At 38.5% G+C, this 14,948-nt stretch overlaps 1 protein-coding gene across 1 annotated transcript in view; it reads right to left on the reverse strand.

Moving 5' to 3' along the window:
* The window catches only part of TMX4 (thioredoxin related transmembrane protein 4), a 45,790-nt gene that overhangs the window by 20,042 nt on the left and 10,800 nt on the right, over nt 1-14,948 (reverse strand). The window contains exons 2-5 of the mRNA XM_019644629.1: nt 12,256-12,371; nt 4,388-4,433; nt 2,666-2,794; nt 192-237 (exon numbers count right to left, since the gene is read on the reverse strand). Of these exons, the coding sequence (XP_019500174.1) occupies nt 192-237; nt 2,666-2,794; nt 4,388-4,433; nt 12,256-12,371 (337 nt within the window). The remainder of the gene's footprint in view (nt 1-191; nt 238-2,665; nt 2,795-4,387; nt 4,434-12,255; nt 12,372-14,948) is intronic.

Raw genomic sequence — 14,948 nt, forward strand, 5'->3', positions numbered from 1 at the left:
CACAAAGACACATTTCCACTGGGGACCCCATGTGAGAGTAGAAGTGTGGCTTAAGAAGAAAAGTGAAATTATAAAAGTAATTTATAAGTGTTTATTTTCCTACTGTTTAGAAGGTACATTTTTACTCTTAAAACAAACAAAATAAACGCTCTGCAAAGATAATCACAAAGGGTATATTTAAGATAACTTACCCATATCTTGCCAGAAATGCTGAAAAGACCAGCCATACCAGACATCCTAAAAAAATGAAGACAAGGGGAACCACTGGTGATGCATACTATGGAAAAACAAAACAAAACAAAACTCTAGTAACAAGGCTCTGCCCTCCCACTTTTTGTGATGCATTGTCTCTCTGCTGGATTCCCTCGCGTTCATACAGAGCTTCAAGTCCACAGCCATCATTTCAGCCTCTGCTGTAATACTTTCATATCCCCTGACCCGTTTCTCCCTCCATTGTACACACCTGGCAAAACCTCAACCTCGGGCGGCTGCACGTCTCCGGGGAGAAATCAGATGACCAGCGGACTGTCCTCCTTCAGTCACAAAGCTCAGTGGGCACTCAGTGCTGCATTTTTTAGGCTCTATGAGAGGCCAGCTCGTGTCCTTTGCTCTCTCTTCACACCGTTCCACACCCTCCCTTCCCCAGGCACTCTCAGCTAACAAACCCTCCTCGAATGTCACTGCGAAATCAGAAGCCGCTGTGTGATCTCTCGTCTCCCCACCAGCAAATCTGAGCCTGGTGTCCACTTGCATGCCCCTTCTCCTGTTACGACAGAGGAAGGCTGTCTGCCCGAGCCGTCCACTTGTACCTAGGAGCCGGTCCTTGTGGCCTGTGAGTGACTTGGCTCTTTCTACCGTCCCCCTTCCTGCATTAGCAATTTCTCCCTTTCTGCTGAATCATTTTCATCGGCATGGAAACATGTTCCACCTTCTCTCATCTTTCAAAAGGAGCGTCCTTGGACCGCACCTTGCTCCCTGGCTTCACAAACCTCTCCAGAGCACTTGCTGTTTCCTCTTCCTTACCGCACCTCTCACCCGTTCAGACCCGCTTCTGTCCTCACTACCGCACTGTCACTACGTGTCACAGCCACATGGGCCTCGCCTTGCTTCCCGCAACATCCATGTCTCGGACTTGATCTCCCTTCACCCCTTGGTAACTCATATGGGGCACAAGTGCCAAGGTGGCTCTTAGGAGAAGAGGCCGAGGAGGGCAAGGAAGGATGAGGTGAGAGAAGGCTGTTGCAGTTAGTGCCTGGCCTCCGAACGCTGCTAGTGCACAGCAGGGTGGCAGCGTGGCAGCAGGGGGTGGAAAGAACGGGTGGGTTTAAAATGTGTTTTGAAGGTAGACCTGGCTCTAAGGTGAAGGAGAGGGACGCGTCACACGGACTCTCACCTGGAACAGCCTTCTAAGTGCCTGGCCTCATGCACTCGTGCCCTCTCAGCCTCTTCTCCTCAGACCCCCCCGTCACCGCATGCAGGGAACATCCAGTCCCTCACTGCGGGCAGCGGCTGGCATGGTCGGCTCCTTCCTGCTCCACGCTCGTGTCACTCTCCCTGACTTTCGCTGTCTTGACCCCGGCCACCTTTCTGCTCCTCAGCGCACCAAGGTCCTTCGAGTTGGGCCCTATGTGCATGTGACACCCATCCCGGGGAATACTCCGCCCCCGGCTCTTCACCTGGCTTGGCGGTTCTATGTATCGCACAGTCCTCCCCTCAGAGCTGCCTCTCCGAGTCCTTCATCCAATGGAGGTCCACGCCCCCTGTGCTCCTGGTCTTAGTAAAGGATTTTTCTGCTTGTTTGTTTTTGAAACAGCCCTTATCCAGACTAGGACTCTTTATCCCTAGTTTTTTTCTTAAACTGCCTTACTTTAAGTTCCCTGAGGAGAGCACAGGGACCTGTCTGTCTTGTTCAATTTTGAATTCCTAGCACCTAGAATAGTATCTGGCGTAAAACCAGTACTCAAATATCTGTAGAATGCAAAGCTGTTTTTAGAGGAAGCAATGTGTTTCCTGGGTATTATATAAAGGTTACTAGAGAATTTATTCCTGAATATTACACAATTTGATCCTTTTTGAGCAGGGATATTCTTTACTCTTGCATATACTAACAAAATTAATTAAAAATATGGCAATTCATTCAAAATTAAAACCAGCTGTGGAAAAAGTTATTACGGTTTGGCCTAATCTCCCTCACCAGTCATGCCATCATGGCTGTGACTTCCCAGCACCATTCTGCTAGGCAGTCAAAGGCACCATAGGTTTTATTTTTCACACAAAGTAACGATTCCTTCATGAACTATAATTTAAGAAAAGGTTACTCCCCTATTTTATCAAGAATGCAAAAGGAAGAAAGAATGGTAAATGGTGTTTAATACCCTATTTTGTAAAGATAAAACAGCTGGCGTGGCTTAGTGCAAAAGCGAGGGGAGGGGCTTTCTGTAACCCACCTGGATCTGGACACTTAATTCCCAGGGTGCTAACAACCACCTGATACATGTGGGCCACAAAGCCAGAAACACAGCACGGTCTACGCATGGTCATGTGGAGTCCGGGTAATTAGCGCGAATACGAAGAAACATGTAGATTGTCAAGGTCCGTGGACTGTTTATCTGATACCTCCCATTTTATAATAACACCTTCTCATTTAAAAAAAATAACACCTTACGTTAGAGAAGCCGGGGACTTCCAGCCAGTCAGAGGCTCAACCGCTTGCCACTTCTTCTCTAAGATGTAATTCTGCAGGTCTTCGTAGATTCCTGGGCCACGGTAACGGCGGAATATCCCATCCTTTGCACTACAAATTATGAAAACATAAAAAATAAACCCATCCAAATAATAAATGGGACAGATAATAAAAATCAAAATAACAAATGGTTTTACATGTGAGCTCCCTTCTGAATTTTAACTTGGCTCAAATGAAGAAAAAACATATATAGTTAGGCATAGATCAGAAAGCATGCATAAATATTAATCTATTACAAATGTGAAATTCCAAAACAGAAAGTATTAAACATTCACCACAGTTTGTGACTATAAGCAAAGTTTTTGGCATTGTCTAATCTGCCAAGTTACTTTTTATTACTTTTGTTACCAAAACTTCATTTTTCTTACAACAGCAAAACAGCAGTTGTTAGCAAGTTTTAAAAAATTATATCCACATGTCCGAATTTATTTCAAGTTCCTTCCCTCAAAATGAACAAAACGCCTCCTCTTCTCACGTGCCCCTTCAGTCTTCCCTCGCTCTTGCTTTTTCTCCCCACTGTCAAGCTTCCGAAGGGAAGGAAGAGTCTACGCTTGCCATTTTCTCCTCACAGATTGCTCAGTCATTAGTCATGCAACTTGGTTTCTGTTTCCAGGACACCAGGGCAACTGCTCATATTGGGGGGTCTCAGCAACTCCTACGTGCCATATCCATGGGGCATTTTTCTGCCATTTTTGCTCGTCTGTCATGGTCACTGTTTGCCACGAAACACACCCCTCCCCCTCCTTGCCCTTGGCTTTAAGACAGGCGCTCGCCGGACTTCTTCCTGCTCTTCTGACCACCCCTCTCGGCTCCTTACTCCCTGTCTTAAGGTCGGCCAACCCCAAGTTCTACCCTAGACCTACTTCTCCTCCCATTGTAACATGTTCTCTCTAGATATACTCCGACTGTTGTGTACCTTGATGCTGAGAAATTCCCAATACGTATCTCCAGTCTAGTTCTTTCTTCTGAGCTTTAGATCCTGAAAGCAAACTATCACCCAAACTTCTCTCCTTGGAATTAGCATAGTCACTTCATACTATGTTCTCCTCTGGCCTCTACCTTCCAAACTTCTTATTTTCATGGCTCCTCAGTAGCGTTTACTGGTTATACTTGGCGGGTTGGTAGTCTTCACAGGCTCTCCCTTCCTTCTGGCTAATCAGTCACCAAGTCCCAATGATCCCACCTCTTAGGTATTTCCAGAACTGATTCTGTCTTTTCTCTTTGCCCTCTCGCTGCCTGAGCCTCTCTAGCCCCATCATCAGAATGGGCCAGCCATGCAGAACTAGTTCTAGTTCTCAGAAGGTATCTCATTTTCTCTTGGGCTTTTCCATGATATATCCTCTATCTGGAAAGGTCTTCTCCACCTTGTTTACTTAGCCATTTCCTACTTATCTATTATGAATCATCCCACCTTTTATGTCATCAGAAAAAAATCGCTGACCCCTCCCCCTGACTGAAATTAGGTTCTTTTCCCTGCAGCACTCTGGGCATCCCGCTCTTCTAACTATCATTCTGTGCAGACCAATCTTTCTCCCTTCAAATGTTAAGCTGAATGAATGACGGTTACGGAAAACAACTTAGAATTCCTGGTATATGTCTAGTGATTTCTAAGATTTGCAAGACCAGAAAATTATTTCAACTTACTGAAAAAATGCTGGGAGAGTGGTAACAAAGAAGCGGCCACTCAAACCTACAAGAAGACAAACAAAAAAAGTTACAAGTCGAACTCAGACAAACCTAAGCACCTACCACAAGTTATAAGAGAACAGGCAGCCCGGAGCTTGCTTTTATAACCACATTATTAAATCAGACATACTATTTATTTTTCTGATTTAAAGAAATTTTATTTTTACCCGTTTTCATTTACCTAACACTTTCTGGTCACTGACATACAACTCGCTTATTTCTGATGTATTACACTGAAGTTTTCTGTCTTGTGCATGACTTGGAATTATATGGTGGCTGAAAGGATAAGTTTTAGAGTTATGCAACCTGGGTTAAATACTAAATTCTCCAATTACTAGCTTTATGACCTAAGATAAATTTCTTAACCTTTCTGAGTCTCAGTTACCTCATCTATTAAATGGGTATATTAAAGCCTAATGGAATTGTTCTGAAGTTAGATTAGATCAGTATGTGAAGTGCTTAGCATGTAACAAAGGACTCAATAAATTATAAGTATTATTATATCAGCTATGTGTTTAAAAATAACAATAAAGAATATGAAATAATAAGATCATTTGTAATCTTTGTATAATACATTTACAAAATCTGCAAGTACTGTCAAGGGACTCTAGGTACATTAAACAGCAGATTTTTTTCAATTTGTCTTAGCAAACCTTTACTGAATACTAACCACATATCAAATGTTATGTGAGGTACACGTGAAGACAAAGACAAATAAAACCCTTAGTCACTCAGCAAATATTTACTAAGTAACTTCTTTGTTCCAGGGAGACTGCTCAAGACACAGAGATAAGCCAAAACATGTATAGTCTTTGTTCTTACAGAGCTTACAGTCTAGTGTCAGAGGGAAAGAACTTAATACTCACTCATGACTATAAACAGAGATAGATGATAACAAAAGGGGCATGTGGCAAAACCCCGAATGAGACTAGGAGTAAAAAACAGAGCCCTGCTCTTCAAACGTTTACAATAATTTTTATACGTGTACCAAGAGTTAGGAAGCCTGGTTCTGGCAAAGCGTAGGAAAGTTAAAGGATCCTCCCAGCCAGCATGGGAAAATGACAGACAGACATATCATTTTCACATTTCTTACCACTTCTGCCTTTCCCACTGAAGAACAATCTGGACAAAATCAAATACCTATTCAAATAAAGTAGCTCAAATTTTACACCTCTGTGGTCACTTGCAATTTGAAATGCTGAAGGTTACTTTTAATAAGCTGCAACATTTGCTTATACCCATTTTACAAATTTAATCTGTATTCAACATAATAATTTATTGATTAATGAAGAGCCTTCCCAAAGAAGAATTCTCTATTTTTTCTCATATCAAACCAAGTAAACTAAAATAGTCCTATGACACTTAAAAGAAAACAGTATTCCGAGGCAGTAAAAATCAAGGTTATAAAAAGAAACATTTACTACATACATTCATCACTGTACCTTAAAAACAAAACAAAACAAAACAACACAAGTGACCTGAGAAGTCAACTGAGGATGAACAAGCATCTCTGTGTAGAGGGCATTCTCACCTCTAACACTGCTTGGAATTCCACCCTAGCAGGGAACAAAGGTTATTTTTTTAGTATATTTCCAACTTTAAATTGCCAGGACAAAAGTATTCGTAATCCTAAGGGCTTAAAAATTATTATACGCTTTTGTTTAAAATAATCATTATTAACAATTTCATATCTCACTTCTTTACTGTCACGTTATCTCAAGGAAGTGACAAATGTTATGGAACCATGTTTTATTTACAGAGTATTTTAAAATGCAACGAACAAATAGCATCCCATCATCTCTTTAAGTTTCTATTTAGGTTATATTTTTATCAGAATACACAGAGTTTCTAATAAATGTTAGTTATCACTGAAGACAATATTTTTAACTTGTTCTTTGAAATCGTTCATATGTTCTTGGTCATCATTGGCCATGTCAATAAATTAAAAACTAAACAATACATATAAAAATATTTCATAGGGCCGGCCAAGTGGCTCAGTTGGTTAAAAGCTCGCTCAAGAGTGCGAGCTCTGAGCAACAGCAGTTTGAGTCCTGGCCCAAGCTGAGCTGCTGCTGAGCTGCGAACAGGTGGCAGGATGGCTCAGCTATAAATAAAAATAAAAAAAAAAAAAATCATAAAACACATTAAATTATATAATATGGAAAACAGTATTTCCAGATCCACAGACCATTTTGGCTGGGGTCAAACCCCACTTCTGCCTCTTAGACTTTAGTCTGGGACATTAATTTCAAATTCTCTGGGCTTCAGTTTTCTTCTTACAAATGGACATCATTTGTATCTCAATTTTAGTATTAAATAATTTTATATTTACAAAATAGAAAACAGTATCTAACATATAATAAGTACTAAATGAATGCTAGCTATTGTTTTCTATATTTACATCTATGATTCAAAGTTAGAATAAAGTGAGAGGATGTAATAAACACACTAATTTAGTATTAAGTGCTTTGGAAATTGTACATTTTGGATAACATATCTTTACTAATAAGTACACCCATGAAAATCAATGAATACAGAGATAAGAAAACAGAAACAGAGTGGCAGATGGTTTGAGATTTTCCTGCACTTTTCTGGTTCAGGCTAGAAGGTATAACAGGATGCTTGTTCCCAAAATTGCTAGGTTAAAGAATGTAAAGACTTTATGGCTCTTGATATGAATTGCTATGTTGTTTTCTATAATGATTGTACCAATACGCAAACCATCAGTTAAGGTTCATTTAAAATAATGACCATTATTAATAAATGATTACATCAAGGCTGCTTTTATTTATATTTGTCAATATTTCTTCAAATGACAACCCATGTGGAATGTTAATAATAAGGTTCCAGCATCTAACTCAGATATAGGTTCGGTTTGTTGTCCGGAATAAAATAATGTCACTGAGGATGTATTTAGTAAAATTAACAACAAAATCAAGAGCAACCAAAATTGTCCTTAGATTATGACAACTACTAAGCCCTTGAAGATTCAATGCCACAGAAAATTCATCTCAAATAAATGTCACTTCTGAGAGGTTGAAAGACGTCAGAAATCTCTGTGTCTCATATCAGTGCTCAAAAAATGTCTTCTAACCTTTAACACTGATGCTATGAAATGTCAAGGGAGACATTAATTACCTGAAAAGTTAAAACATGACCAACTCAGAACAGAGAAGCACCATCTTAGGTCGTGGCTTCAGGGTTCAAAAACAAGTGTGGATCTTAACAAAGAAGTATAACAGCACAGCAGGCAACTCATTCAAGGTTTGCATAATGGTTCACAGAAAGTGTGGAAGACATAAGTGCAATCTTAACCTTTAAGTAAGAGAGAGAAAGTTTGACCACAAGATCTCCCAAAATTTCTACATGCCTTTTTTACTTTGCGGGTAACTTCCACTTTAAACTGAAGACTGTATTGCAATATAAAAGGGACATTAACCAAAATGCAGAAAAAAAAAACCGAATTTCTTATTAGCAAGCTTATCTTACACATATATTGCAAAAGAAAAAGAAGAATTAAAAGATTTGAGAAAGAAAAATTATGACAGGGAACTATATTTTGATATGCAAACACGATAAAATTATCTAAGTTCAATATTAAGATAAATGGGGATAGCAACTAGCTTTGGTTCTACCATTTATTAGCTGTGTCACCTTGGGTATGTAACTTAACCTTTCTAAGCCTCAGTTTTCTCAGTAATATAGAGAGAAACAGTTTGTTCTTCTTAGGGTGTTATGAAGTTAAAATGTATGTAAGTGGCTAACATAATTAGAGGCTGAAGTAAATGCTTAACTAAATGTTAGTTATTACCTAAGAGAGCAGAAGAAAAACAATGAATAAGATATCGAGATCGAAATAAAATTGTCAATATAATAGAATACAAATGCTAATTTTTATAATCATAAAATTAAAATATTAACACTAACTGAAATACAGTCAAATGCACTGGCTTGTGCAATAAATTAGGTTTTAAACACAAAGCTTATGCTGCGCCCTGGTAGGGGTCTGGCTCACTTCTAATCTAGTGAAATAGCCCATGGGTGAGCTATGAGCAGCTCCTATTTTCCTGTCCTTGACAACTAAGCTTATCTGCATGAAACAGAAGATTCAAGTACACACATATTAAACTTAATTTCCCCAAGTCAATTAAACTGAAACATCACCTGGTCTATGCGGTATTAAACAAGGAGTGCAATGTTATCTAATCTAAGAACTGTCCTTTCCTTGACTTCTACATCTCAGCTATAAAAATGCAAGGTGTTATAATCGCCATTCTTTATAATTCTGAAATGCTATTTAGGTTTAAAATACCTTAAACAATCCCTAATTATTATAAATATACCAATGGAATAGTTACAGGTATGCTGAAAGAATTATGCATGAACACTTCAAAAATTCTTGCTTTCCCTTCTCTTTAAATTTTACTTGCAGGGGAAAGATGAAATCATCCCTTATTAGCACTCCTGATGGAAGAATATACTAATGGAGATCTGTAACCAAATCTGTATACAGAAATATCCAGTAAGTGCTCTAGTGTGAGGGAAAACAGTATCATTTCCATGGTTTCCTATTGCTCGTTCAGGATGTTAGATTTTGTACAAATGCATACTCGATCAGCTGCCAAGAATAGAGACAGGGCACCCTGGGGGCTTGCCAGAGAGTTGCAACCACATAAGACACTCTCTCTTCTTCTAGCTTCCAGGACCCCCACTTCTCAATCTCCCTTCAACCTCATGGCTTCTACTTCTCTTCTGCTCGAGCTTCTTTTCTCCTAGGCCTTGGAGTCCCCTGGTTCTCAGTCCTCAAAACACTTCTCTGGCACACACCCCCTAGGTCATTTCGATTCTTCCCCTCATTTCAAATACCATCTACACTGAGGATCCTCAAATGTACGTCTCTAGCTCATCTCTATTTGGGTTTCTATTAAACATCTCGAAACCAATCCCTGTCCCCAAGCTGCTCCTCCTTCAGTCTTCTCCATCTTCTCTCTTTCCACCAAATGCTACAGTAACCAATATACCAGAAAATCCTTTTGGATACTCCAGTCAAATGTACTGTCTCACATTCATTTACCACAGCTGTTACTACCAGTCCAAGCTACCAGCTTCTCCACTCTGGACCACTGCATTAACCTCTTCTCTTGCTTCCACTTCTGACCTACAGATAATTTTTATCTAGCAGCCAAAGGAATTCTTTTAAAACATAAATCATATCATGTTATTCTCCTGCTCATAACCTTCCAGTTGTTTCCTTGCAATCATACTTAGTATGAAATCTAAACTTCTTGCCATGGCCAACAAGACCCTGCATGATCTGGTCCTTTGCTACCTCTCCAGCCCATTTATCTTGAGTACCCACTGGCTGCCATATTGTTCCTCAAATAAGCCAAGTACACCCCCATCCGCACATGCTATTTGCTCTGCCTGGAATGCTCCTTACTGAAAGTTTGTTGAAATTCACTTCCTTAATCTGTCAAGACTTCTGGTCAAACAGTCTTTCCCGATCATCACATTTAAAATAGTGGCTCACAATATTTTCTACATTTTCACCCTGCTTTCTTTTTCTTTATAGCCCTTGTTACCATTAGACATTACTTCCCATTTTACTTTTGTTACTGTCTATCTCCTTCACTACAATGTAAGCTCACTGAGTGGCCAAGTCTTCCCCTTCCTTATTCACCTGTACCATTGTTCACCTGTATCATTCACCTGTATCACTGATATCCAAAACAGGGCCTGTGCATGGTAGAAACTCAAATATTGTTGAATAAACACATTAACTGAAAGCATTAGGATTGCAATTTAAACTTATAAACATAAAATAGTATAATCTGAAATGAAATATTCTCTAGGCCACACAAACAATCATGGATGTAGAATTTTGCCTCCGAATTTTTATTTGTGAGTTATAAAGTTCCTATCATTTAAAACAATTCCTAGAGCCTCTACTTTAAAAAAATTGGTCTAATACATCAAATAATTAATCACTTTCCCTTTTTAGACTTTTTTCTTGACTATTCTTATAGAATACTAGATCAAAGACCTTTTATTCCTTCTTTGATAAATATTTCAAATATATATAATTTTCAAATAAATGCTATGAGTCAATGATGAATTTGTTTCTAAAATATTTTATCATAACCAATTTCTCTCTTACTTCATTATCAAAAGATAATCCATTCACAATGGAAAAATAACTATAAGTTTACATTTTAGATGAGAAGACTATATTCAATTAGACTTTAGATTTGTGAATCCCTCACAAAGCTGTTTAATTCTGTTAATCCAAATTATGCTGTGAGTTCATGGCAGGTACGCCAAATGGCTGAAATGTGAATAGGTCAGCTGCATTTCCAAGAAACTCCTCATAAAATGTGTCTGGTGCGCACTAATTAACAAGGCTTACTTACACCTGATTTCATCGGATTCAAGCCTCTAAAAGATGAAAACAAGTTTACAGCCAAGATGTAATTGCACTGACTTGCCCTCCAAACTGAATAACTCATTTTAAAAGCCAAAACCATGAATTAGTAACTTTAATTTTCCATCTCTAAAGAGTTGATGAGCAGAAGAGGCTTTGATTCAAATGCTTAAAAGGTAGAAGCTTGAAGACGAATTGCTTTTAATAGAAATCTCTCTCCATGGGTTTGTCAACACATTGATCTTAACAGATACCGTCAATTTAGTTGCCCAAGTAATTGATAATTCAGTACTTTGTCTTTTTTGAATTCGGTTATTACAGAAAGGTAATAGCTACATTTCCATACCTACCTTCTTTTTTTTTCCTTGTAAAGGAATAAAATTGACACAAACAGAATGTAAATTGGAAAAAAAAATGCCTAATAAAGTTGAGAATAGTCAAATTTGAGATTTGAATCATAAAAGTCGAACTTTTCTTCTCAATTCATATATAACAGTTATTTTTAAACTATAAATACAAATTGTATACATCTTTTCCTCTGTCTCCCTCTGTCTCTTGAAAACTTACATCATTAACAGCTGTTACATGTAGACGGAACAACAGAATTAGAAATTCATCATTCTGGAACCTACAATGAAATATTCAATTCAGGTAAGATCATGTATCTTAAAACCCCAAAGTATCATCCCACAGATTATTTGATCATCACGAAGTGGGATCTTTTCTTCATAATTGAGATGTTTAGTGTCATCACCTTATCCAAGTGCTCAAGTTCAACATCACTAATGGTGACAGTATGTGTCTTCTGATGGGGTAAAATATAAAGTCACAGCATCACCTATGAAGCACTCATGCCATAAATGTCCAACCCGAATCATGCCTCTAGGCTAAGCTTCAAGTTTATAGACATTGAAGAAAAAACAACTTAAATGTCACAATAAGGAAATACCTAGCCAACTCTCTGGCCTGCTCTCTTCAGAATATCTATGTCATGAAAAAAATGGGGGGACTATTCTAGATTGAGGGTGATTAAATACACATAACAACCAAATGCAAATAGTGAACCTAGATTAGATCCTGGTTTACAAAACTATAAAAAGATATGTGGAAAATAATGAGTGAGATTTTAATACGCCAAAGTATTGAAGGGTAAAGTATCATGTCTGCAACTTATTTTCAAATGACTGAGCAAAACAAAAATAAAAATATAAACATATATACTCATTTGTATGTATAAACACATACATACATGGCGAGTCCCAGATAAGCCAAAATGATATCTCTTGATTCTGGGTGTCAGTTCAAGGGTGTCAGTATTCTCATTTTCAACTTTTTTATAAGCTTGAAAAAAATTCAAAATAAAAAGGAACAACCTTTTGTATTTCATGTTCAACATTTACAGTACCTGGTTCTTGAATGACATCTACCTTCCCCACACTGATATGAAGTATTTCACCATTCTTTGCAAATGTCTCCCATTCTGAGTCAGTCTGTTGGCAGGATGGGCACCAAGGGGCATAACTGTAAAAGAAGAATAGCTAATCAACATAGACATATGAAAAATATCTGTGAAACAAAATAAATAGAATATTTAAATTAAAAAATAAATCCTTAACTAAAGAAAAGCACAAAAGCAAGTTTTTACAAAATCATTTGATATGGAAAAACAGAAGCATCTCCCCATCTCTTCTGACTCCCCTACCCCCACCCCCAGAATTTAATACATGAATATTAGTTCCCTGGGGAAAAAATTAGCCAAAGTTTAAGATTTTCACAAACTATTGTAATACATAGACTACTTTATGTCAAAGTCATTCTTATAATCAACCCAAATTATGTCATTTTCTAAGTTGCTTTTTGATTTTTGATGGAAAACACTGGTTTGACTATCCCATTGAAGGAGGGTAATTTTCACAAGGGGTCCCCCAACGAGCCAAACCAGTTTCAGATCCATCAAAGTTAGAGATCTGATGAGCAGAGACCAGAAGATGTTGCTAGTGAGTCCACAACAATGTGAGTCATTTCCAAAGATCTGTGGCAGTTCTGAACCAGAGCAAGGAAAAAAGTAGAAGCTATGCACTCAACCAGCTCTACCAAACACTCCCCTCAATAGGAGTTAAAAATAACGAGTCTTCAACCAGAACCCTGGTTTTTACATTTATCTTTTCATTCAATAAACATGAACGGAGAACCATGCTAGCAGCTGAGGTTATAACTGTGAACAGGGAAGACGTGGCACCTCCTCTCCTTGTGGATACAATCCAGACATGAACATTGGTAAGCACAGTAATGATTACAATCCAGGCGGCAAATGCCCGTGCCTGAGAATGTGGAGTAATGCTCTGCAGACACTCAGGAGCGAGGTGAGCTCAGAAGGGCCCACAGAGAAAAAGTCATTTATGCTAAGAGCTAAAATACAAGTGACAACCAGAGAGGGGTCAAAGAACATTCTAGCAGAGAGATCAGTGTATGTAAAGGCTCTGAGTACTGAGAGAGGAAAGCGAAGACATCATCCACAGCCCTTTAAAGGTTGTGCGAGGAGTTAGGCCTTCATGTGAAATTCCTTGGTAAACCCTAATGAGGTAAGAGAATTCTGACCAGGTTTACATTTTCAAAAAATCCCCTGGCAGCTCTGTTACGATCAGGAAAGGACACGATGGAAGCAAAGAAAAGCTGGATGGCTGGGCCGTGCTCCTGACAATATCCTAGGGACCTCCCACAGTCCTGGAAAATTACACAATACTCAGACTTAAAGCTCTGAAGTGGGCCAGAATTTCACCTGCAGATGGTAAAATGGAAATCCAGGGAAGTTCGTTGTTTAGAAAGCACAGTGGATCGCATAGTATTCTCTAAAAAGATACATTCAAGGCCCAAGCCTCAGTACCTGTGAATGTGTCCTTATTTGGAACAAGGGTCCTTACACATGTAATTAAATGACGGGTCTAGGGATGAGATCATCCTGAATTTAGGTTAGGCCATAAATCCAGTGACTGGTGTTCTTATAATATAAGAGAAAGAAGATGGAGATTTGACACAGAGACACAGGGGGAGGCCATGTGAAGATGGAGGCAGAGATTAGTGTCAGGCAGCTACAAGCCAAGGAATGCCACGGATTGCCAGGAGCCATGAGAAGCTAGAAAGGCAGGGACTGGATCCTCTCATGAGCCTCCAGAGGAAACCATCGATGCCAACATGTTGATTTTGGATTTTTCGTTGCCAGAATTATGAGAGAATAAATTTCTGTTGTTTTAAGCTACTAAGTCTGTGGTAATTTGCAGTACCCCGAAAAAACTAATATGGAAAGGAAGATATCATTTGAAATTAGAAGGAATTGAGATCAGATATTCCTTATGAAGACTTAAAGAGCTAGTAGGGCTATGCTTAATATAAATTATGAACAAACGAAACATTGGCTGGAAATCCATTTTAAAATACTAACATATGACACAATTAAAAGGAAAATTAAAGTTTACAGAATAATGTCACAAAAACACACGAGTACAACTGGAGAGATATTTTGTTTCTCTTAATAACACGCAGAAGAAAAAAGCAGTAAATAAAAGAAGGTAATCAATGCTCACAAAATAGAAAAGGATACTCCAGGGAAAAAAAAAATCCTTGGGGGCTTTGAATACTATTTCATGATGTCACCAACTAGACATTATATTTTTTAAATTTGCTTAAATCATTCTTTAAAAAATCTTTAACTTAAGTCAAAATATTGAGGAATACGTGCAATAGATATTTTTTAAAAAGACTTGATATCACTGAATTGTTTATGTACAATGGGTGAATGTTATCACATGTAAATTACACCACCAAGGAGTAGAGAACAGGATATATAGATGAACCAAGATTGGCAATACTTATATTGATAACTATTGAAACTGGATGATGGATGATGGGGGTTCACTACACGACTCCTCCTATGTTTTGTGGATGTTTGAAAATTTTCATAAGAAATCGTTTTGGTTTTTTTTCTGGGCTGGCCGAGTGGCTCATTGGTTAAGAGCTGGCTTGGGATGCCAGAGGGCCCTGGTTCAGATCCCACATATGAGGGCCAGTGACACTGCCCTCTGCAGCTAAGATGCTGAACAA

The sequence above is a fragment of the Hipposideros armiger genome, unplaced genomic scaffold, assembly GCF_001890085.2.
Source record: "Hipposideros armiger isolate ML-2016 unplaced genomic scaffold, ASM189008v1 scaffold_89, whole genome shotgun sequence".
Classification (NCBI taxonomy): domain Eukaryota; kingdom Metazoa; phylum Chordata; class Mammalia; order Chiroptera; family Hipposideridae; genus Hipposideros; species Hipposideros armiger.